Genomic DNA, 8,412 nt, shown 5'->3' on the forward strand with positions numbered 1-8,412 from the left:
TAGTTTCCCTGTTTTGAAGATAAACTGCGGCTCAGAGAGACTAAGTCGTTTGCCCAAGGCCACACAGCCAAGAAGCAAGAGGGCTGCGATTTGAACCCAGATCTAACTCCATCACCCACACCCACAAGAGAAGAGTGAACTCCCAGGGGGCATCCGCCCCTGCAGCTTCAGCCTTCCCCACAGGGACTGGGATTAGGTTCTGCTGAATAAAGAGTAAGCCCCGGGCTTTCAACAGGAACTCAGGCCCCATTTTAGGGGAGACCAGTTAGATAGTGATACAGGTCTCTCTCTCTGACTTGGGTGGATCCCCAATTCAGAAGTAAAGAGGAGGCATGACTTAGCTCTGTCCCCAACCAGGGAAGGGCCATTCTGTTCTCTCTCTGGGCCCCCCACTCCAGCAGTGGAATTAGGCCACCCCTAGGGTGGGCGTGATTCCCAGACCCAGGCCCTTTTCTCAGCGGGCCATGCTCTTTTATGACGCTGGTGAACAGGCTGCAGTGAGGCCCGATGCACTGTGAGCAGGTGGTCAGCCAGGCCACCCCCCACGGGGTCCTAATCGGTGGTCAGTGTTCAAGTGCTAGAATCCCTCTTGTCCCACTCTCCTGTTTACAGAGGAGCAGACTGAGGCCAGAGAGGGGAAATGACTTGGGTCACACAGTTAGTGGCCAAACGAGAACCCAGGTGTCCTGGCAAAAGCAAGGAGCCAGAAAGCCTGCTGTGGGAGCATCTAGTCCCCCCACACCTCTGTCAGCCTGGCGTCCCCTCCCCTTTCTGGACTTTCTTCCGGTGAGAGGCCCGGGAGTCTCCCAGGGCAGAGCTCAGGAGCAGACCCAGGTCTTCAGAAGACTAAAGCATGTACAATTTAGGGCATCTTTTCAAAATAATACGAAATTAGGTATTAGAAGGGGCTCATGCATGAGGGTGGCCCTGAAGGACGAGTTTCATTAGCCCCACTGTCTGGAGGTGTCTGGAAAAGTTGGAGTGTAGGCATGGCCATGTGGTCTGAGCTGCAAGGAGCTTGCCTGCAGATGGAGGGCTGGCCCCTCTACAGCAGGTGCAGGGAGATGGTGGGGTGTGGGGGGGCAGCTTTGGGAGTCATTTGGAAGGGACTAGTTTAGGAGCAGTGGGCACTTGCAAAGGCCTGACCCCAGTGATGCCCCCCTCTGGGGGAAAATGGGTCAGATTCCGTCGCAGGAGGCGCATCACCCCTTCCCCTGCTCGGCCTTCACCCCCACCTCATCCTCAGGCTGGTGGGATCACACCTCCCCAGGGGTGGCCTCGGGCATCAGGCCGTGTCCAGAGATCTGACGAGCAGAGACATCAGCGGAGGCCGCGTTCTGCACCCGGGAGACCCACAGGCAGCCCTGGCAGGGGTCACAGGGATGTTCCCTGCAGAGGAGACTGCAGCAACCATGTCCTCCCTTTCCTCCGGACTGGGGTGGTCGTCCCGCGGGCACAGCAGCCGCTCCTGGGCCTGCCAGCAAGTGTGTGACCTCGGGGCGGCGAGCCTGCCGTGTGCGCCACACGGAGCTGAGCCACGGCTTCTGGGCGCTGGATGGATGGCTGTTGTCTGTAGTAGCGACAGCGGCTGGCTGGGCCCTGCCGCATCGTGGCGGACTCGGCACAGTCCCCAAGGCGCCAACCCTGCTGGGGTTGCCGGGGCTTGTCACTCATCCCACCGGATGGAAAAAGAAATCTGGAATCCGTGGAAGTTTGAACTGGAGCCCATACTCACTCCTAGCAGTCCGTTGTGTCTGAAGTTACCCCGCATAAAAGCTAACATTTAGAGATCACTCACCCCTGCTGAGCAATGGGCGGGGTGCGCGACGCGGGTCGTGAACTGTGACCCTCCTTTTACAGAAGGGGGACTGAGGCTTAGTAAGGGGAAGGGACTGAGCCGGCAGAGCTGGGCCTCCAGCCCCGAGCTTTATGGCTCCAGAGTCTGCGATCTTGACTTCTGTGCCACAGCTGTCTGAGAAAAACCAGGACATCCGTGCGCCCCTTCCTTTCGGTATGTGCTGGGCTAACCGAGGTGTCTAGGCTGCAGGACCAAGGAAATAGCAGAACCTCAAATTTCCATATCACACAGTGGGTCAGACAGCCCCCTCCCCCGCCTGGTGGCTGTGCCATCCGAGACACACGGAGGCTGAGTCACGGGGGCAGGAAGGGGGGACGGGAGGCTCACGGACCCCGGAAAGGCCAGGCCCCAGAGACGCTTACGGCACCTCCAAACCCACCGCACAGGCCAGGCTCAGCGGCAGGCCGCAGAGCCCAACTTCACCACAAGGAAGACTGGGAAACAGTCCTCCTGGGTCCTCAGGAGGAGGAAACGGTGCACACAGCACCCTCCGCCGCATTATCCCCCTCTTCTCCACAACCCCCCAGCCCACGGCCACTGACGGTTACACACACCCTTCCCTCCTCTGTTCTTTCTCGCAAAACCTTGTTCTCCACAAGTTACCCATCAACCTCTCAGAGGTTTTAATAGATAACACCCTCAGGAGTTTCTTCTCCCAAGAGTATTCGCCTTTTAATCAAGGGCTATCCAAGACTGAAAGGCCTTAAACAGCCAAAGATATAAATGCATAATGGTTGAAGTTGAAGCCCAGTAACTGACAGTGCTGGACATTTGAGAGATATCTTATCTTCCCTGTCCTGCCTCAAGCGAGCCTCAGTCTGGAGGGGTCTGAGCCCCGCTCCCTTCCCCTCCCTGCCTCTATCTCTTGTGTTGGCTGGCAAGATACTGGGCCACTGGTGTTGGCTACAGCTCATTCCCCAACCAGGAGATAAGTGGAGGCTGATAAAAGCGAAAATACCAGTCCCGGAGCTCCCTATGCAGATCTTCCCTTACCGAGCATCCTCCCACCACCCCCAGCGGGATTCCACTGTCCTTTTAGAAGCAGAGCGTCAAGAATCAGCTTGTTAAAGTATGCAAGGGAGGGACCTGGGGGAGGAAGGTCTGACCCCCAGGGAGCCCCCTTTCTCTGCCCCTGGGAAGACCAACATGCTGTGATTAGAAGCTTCCCGGCTCAGTGTCCATCCAGGGCAGATGGACAGACCCCTCTCCTGAGGAGAGGCCTCTACTAGAGGCAGTCCCTGGGCCCAGCATTGGTGACGTTCATTGCAATGCCCAGGCCCGTCGTCCTGCTGCCAGGGGCCTGCTCATGTTCAAGGGACTCGTCTCCTGCTTTTTCACCACCTCCTTCCCCTGGGGGTCTCCATTCCTGACCTGTTCCATTAACTCCCGCCCCTTTAGCAGCAAAGCCCATCTGAGAATACTGTTCTTCTTGTTCCTGAAACTCTGCATCCCATCGCGTGCCTGGACAGATAGATGTACACACAGACGTGGGCCCGTACATACGTACGCCACACACGCACATACACGCGCACTCACAAACCTGCTGGTACACACATATACAAGCACACCCAGATCCAGGCACGTGAGGGGGCAGAGCTATACAGACGCACACAACATCCAGATGTATCCATAAATATACAGAGGCGTTGAAGATGTGCACACACTCAACACACAGACACACACTGGCTCATACAGATTTGTGCATGTTTATAAATATAGATTCACATGGACACAGATGGACACAGGTATACAAGGATTGACTCTTGTACACACCAAGATACATATACACACGTGTGTGTGCACTCACAACTCTCCCTGCACCCCATGTAGAACTACGCGCTCAAGAAGTAAGTATATCATCTAGCTAGCTAGCTAGCTCTGTGCCTTAAAGTCTCTCTCTCTGCATCCCCCCCCCCACCCCAACAACCTAGGGCTCTCTGCCCTCTTAATACCCAGTCTCAGGTCCGAGCTTCCTGCCTATCAACCCCAGCATCCTGCCTGGAACAAAGAACTGCAGCAGTGTTCTCCCTCCGTCTGTCTGTCTGGGTCCCCGGGGTCTGAGACAGTGAGCTGAGGGAAAGCGGCGGGGGGCCTGGGGCTCTAGAATAGGGACAGGAGCCACACTGCTACCTGATGCTGTAACTTTTGCCCCAAGGCCCTCTGGGTGGGAGGCAGCTCCCGTCTGAGAATGTCTTCTCTCTAGGGAGGTCAGCTGGGGATGGGGGAGAGGGAGAAGGGATTGGGGTGGGGGACACACCTGGGAAAGGAGTGGAGGACACATCTCAGGATCTGGGGACTTGGAACTCAGCCACAGGTGGCTGGGAGAATAGAAAACAGGGGCCAGTGTCTGAGAGGCCAGGAAGACCCAGGGCTAGAGGAGCCGGCTGCCCTAGAGGAGACTTCCTCCCTCCCATGTGGTTCCCCAGGTGGGATCTCACTACACCCCATGTGCACCCCAATTCTTGAATGAGTGACATCCCCTCCACATTGGAAAGCTGTCCCACTCCCCACCCCCTCCCCGCACCCCTTACGGGGGCCAAAAAAGCAAGAGGGCCAGTCTCGCCTGGTGCACAAATGAGGCGGTCCCCCGGTGCCTGGGGGAGCAGGTCAGGCAGAGAAGAGCCATGGGGAGCCCACCAGCCCCCCGGGGCCCCAGGTGCTCCAGCTGTGCTTCCCGGCCCGCCCCACGGCAGGGAGCCATCCACAGCTCCACCGGCAGTCCTCCAGTGTGCACGATAATGAGACAGAGTCAGGAAAGTCTGGGGGACAGCCTGGGGGTTCTGGGGGCTGCCGGGGGTGGTGAAGGGAGGGGGCTCCGAGGCAGGGGCTCCGCGCCTCGAGCCTCGGGCTTAGAAGGAGCAGACGAAGGGCAGACTCCTTTCGCATGAAGTCCACTGTCAGTGCCTCGCCAGCAGTGGAGAGCACGGTGATGTCAGCTGCCGCCTGTGTGGCGTGTGGCCCTCCTTCCCTCCTCCGGCTGGCCGTGATCAGGACTGCCAGTTGTGTTCCCCACGTGTCCCTTCCAGCTAAGGTGCATCCGGCTCTTCCCGAGGGAGGAGGGAGGCAGTGTGCTAAGTGCTGCCCGTGGGCTATTGCACTTGATCCTCACAGTGACCCCAACAGGTAGATGTTATCATCATCCCCATTTCACAGATGGGGAAAGTGAGGCTTAGTGGGGGTAATAACCTGCCTGGGTCTCAGCCTGCAAGAGGCAGAGCCGGATGTGGATGGCGGCAGGCTTCCTCCAGCACGTACGGTCTTAGCCATGGTGCTAGCTCCCTCACATCTGGCTTCCATGCTATTCAAACTGGTGAATTATCCGTCAGCCAGCCCTGATTCCCACATCTTGCCTTCGTCGCTTGTCCATACCTTGCATTCACATCTGCTCCTCTCATCTGTCGCGTCAGTCACTCCTCGTGGCCCTCATATCAGAGGAAGGAAAGCAGCCCCCAGGCCCCGAGCCTAGCGCTGCCGGTGAGGATGGAGAGCCCCCATCTAGCTCCCATACAGGGCACCCCATCGCCTGGTTTTGCTTTGAGGAATCCCTACATTTCAGCCCTCCTCACAGAGGACGTGGCTTCTCCAGTTGCGGGAAGGTGTGAGTTTAGGGAGGTGTGTTCAGGGACCTCAAAGGTACAGTGTGTAAGAGTCTACCTTGCCCCCACCCTTGCCCTGGTCCCAGTCCCCCTCACCTCTGGTGCATAGGGCCACACAGTTGCCTTCCCCATTTCGCAAGCTGCCCTGGGGCCCAGTATCCAAAATTCCCGCAGCTCCCATCAGTCTATTGAAATCTCTGGCACAGGAACTAAAGAAGTGATAGGCTGGGTCAGAGGGCTGAGGTCCAGGGAGACAGATCCAGGAGCCCCAGAGAAGACTCACTGAGTGTTCCTTTCCCCTCTCACTGCCCACCCAGCCAGGAGCCAGAGTCACTAGAGACCCATGCCTGAGGGCTTGCAGGCAATTCCAGTACCCCCAGCCATCACACAGAGCAGGCTTCTCCATCTTTACTGTGCACACAGATCTCCTGAGGACCTTGTTAAAATGCAGGTTCTGATTCAGGAGCTCGAGGGTGGGGCCCAAGATGGGGCATTCCTAACAAGCTACCCGGTTTGCCGATACTGCTGGCCCAGGGACCACGCTTGAGAGGCAAATATAATGGCACCTATTCATCCACAATCCCAGAGCTGCCTTGAGAGAAGTGGTCCATTTTAGAGATGAAGAAACTGAGACTCCAAGGAAGTCATCCAGCTCATAGGTCACTAAGCTGACCATGGAGCCTATCTCCTGACTCCAGTGATGCTCCGGGAAATGTTCGACAGCCAGCTCTGGGGGACGGTGAGAACACAGAGGGCAGAAGGAACCCTGATTTACAACAATTGCCCATTTCCTTGGTGTGCGTATGTCCACGGGGGGCAGATTTCAAGCTACAGGCATGAAGTCCATGAGCATGGAGCTGGAATGAGATGCCCGGAATCATCGGTCCTCCTGACCCTGTCCAAGCCAGCTCCAGCACAGCCCTGCCTGCTGCTTGAGACTGGCCTCCTCTGCTGCTGAGATGCGGCTAGACGGCCAGCAGGGGCTCCCTGGAGGCAGTCAGAGAGAACTTCCTGTCCCTGCGGAGGTTGGTGCCTCACTTACCCAGCCCTTGAGCAAGCCTCCGATCCAGACCCGGCCTTCGTCGACCCCTCTGACCATGCACAGGATGCGATAATCTAAGTTGTAGTTGTATATGGAGACAAGGTGGCCCCTGCAGCACCTTCTGCAGACATCCGGCAGAAAGAAGAAAATGTAGGGTAGAGAACTCGCTGGTTTTTCTCAAGTCTCTGAGCCTCCAGGAGAGAGCTTCTCATCCCTTTGCAGGTCAGAAATCAGTGACCTACTTGCCCCTCTCAATCCCATCTTGTGTCCCTTCTCTGTGGTCAGAACTTTTTGCAAAAACTAATAATACTCGGAATAATCATACCATTTGCTGAGAGTTTTAGTGACCCAGGGACTGTTCCAAATACTTCCATGTGTTGTCTCATTTAATCCTCAACCACAGCCCTAACAGGTTGGTACTGTATGTCTCCATTTGACAAGCGAAGACTCTGAAATCTCAAAAGGTGAGCTGACTTGCCCAGTAACACAACCAATGACAGGCAGAGCCAGATTGAACACGGGCATATCTAATACCAAAGCCTTTCGTCCAGACAGTGTTTCTCAAAGTGCAGTCCCCAGACCAACAACACCATCATTACCTGGGAATTGTTATAAATGCAAACTCTCAAGCCCCGCCCCAGATTTGCAAAGCCAGAAATGTATTTTAACAAGACCTCTAGGAGATCCTGACACACACTAGGCTTGGAGATAAAAGGGAAGAGAAGGTTGAGTCCAGTCTCTTCTCCTCCCCGCCTCCAGTCCTCGACAGTAGCCTCCCTGCCACTTACCTGAGCGTTTACAAATTTCTCGAGGTTCCGCACCAACAGGAAGCGGCAAGTCTTGCACCCAGGACTGCCCGGAATTTAAACTGTGTCCTCTTCTTTGGGGCACTGCAAGTCCTTGTCTAGGGCAGCTGGGTCGGAATCCATGGCCTCCTCATCCTCAAATGTGTCCTGATATCCGGAAGGCTTGGTCTCCTCTCCCTCAGACTGAAATCACCTCCTGGGTCAGGGCCGAGTCTCCCTCCTGCACCCCTGAACATTCCAGATTCTGACTTAGGTCTGCCCATGTCTCTCGGCTGTCCAGACTGGGGCCATTATTCTCTGGGAAGAAGGGGTAACCTGCTATCAGGTCCGGGGGGGGGGGGGCTCACTTGTTCCAGGACCACAGACAGCTCTGAAGGCCCGTGCAGGCCTTCTTAGAGCCACCGTCTGGAGCCAATACTGGATCTCCTTAGCATTGGGTGAGGTGAGAACGCTTGGGTTATAAGCACAAATGGATGAGATCCTGACTTCTGGCTGACACCGCAGGTGTGTATTGTGGAGGTGGGAGGAAGCACCTGTGAGAAGCCCTTCATCTTCACAGGTGGGTGGGTTTTCCTGTGAAGTAGCCCTGACAGAAAGTTTGGGTCACAGTTCCGAGTCCAGGAGAAATCGAAACAGAGATGGGCTGGGTCAACTGAAGGGGGGCAGCTGGGGCCCTGGCCCCATGAGGCAAAAAAGCTGCAGGAAAGAGGAGAAAAGAGAAAGGTTGGTGAGACAGGAAGGCGAGGCTTACCCAGATGGAGAGCAGCGACTGTCCCCAGCAGAAGCGACAGGAGCAGGGGGCCTTTCATGTCCACTCAGGCCTTTCATGTCCACTCAGGGACACAGCTCCCCCTTCCCTCCATGTGGGTGTCCTGTGTGTCTGCACAACCCCTGGCACGTAGGGGACGAAATGCTTGTTTAACCAGTTGATTAAGGGGCAAAGTGTTGGTTAGAGCACTCCTTCCTCCCCAGTGAACAGACCCTGAACTGGAGAATTAGGAAAAGGATGTGGGATGTCAGCTCAGGTACAAAAGTCCCTTTTTCCTGAAAGCCCCATCCCTGCTCCCTGGGACGGCCCTGAGCTCAGACCCTTGCCCCTGCAGGAACAGG

General features: G+C 56.3%; 1 protein-coding gene across 1 annotated transcript; it reads right to left on the reverse strand.

Moving 5' to 3' along the window:
- Positions 1-4,707: 4,707 nt before the first annotated feature.
- PRG3 (proteoglycan 3, pro eosinophil major basic protein 2) lies at positions 4,708-8,111 on the reverse strand. The gene is given in 7 exon segments (XM_032413818.1): positions 4,708-4,751; positions 5,533-5,587; positions 5,589-5,663; positions 6,497-6,629; positions 7,286-7,488; positions 7,490-7,599; positions 8,054-8,111. Coding segments are annotated over 7 exon segments (678 nt in total).
- Positions 8,112-8,412: the final 301 nt, after the last annotated feature.

Source organism: Phoca vitulina, unplaced genomic scaffold, assembly GCF_004348235.1.
Source record: "Phoca vitulina isolate PV1807 unplaced genomic scaffold, GSC_HSeal_1.0 scaffold16, whole genome shotgun sequence".
NCBI lineage: Eukaryota > Metazoa > Chordata > Mammalia > Carnivora > Phocidae > Phoca > Phoca vitulina.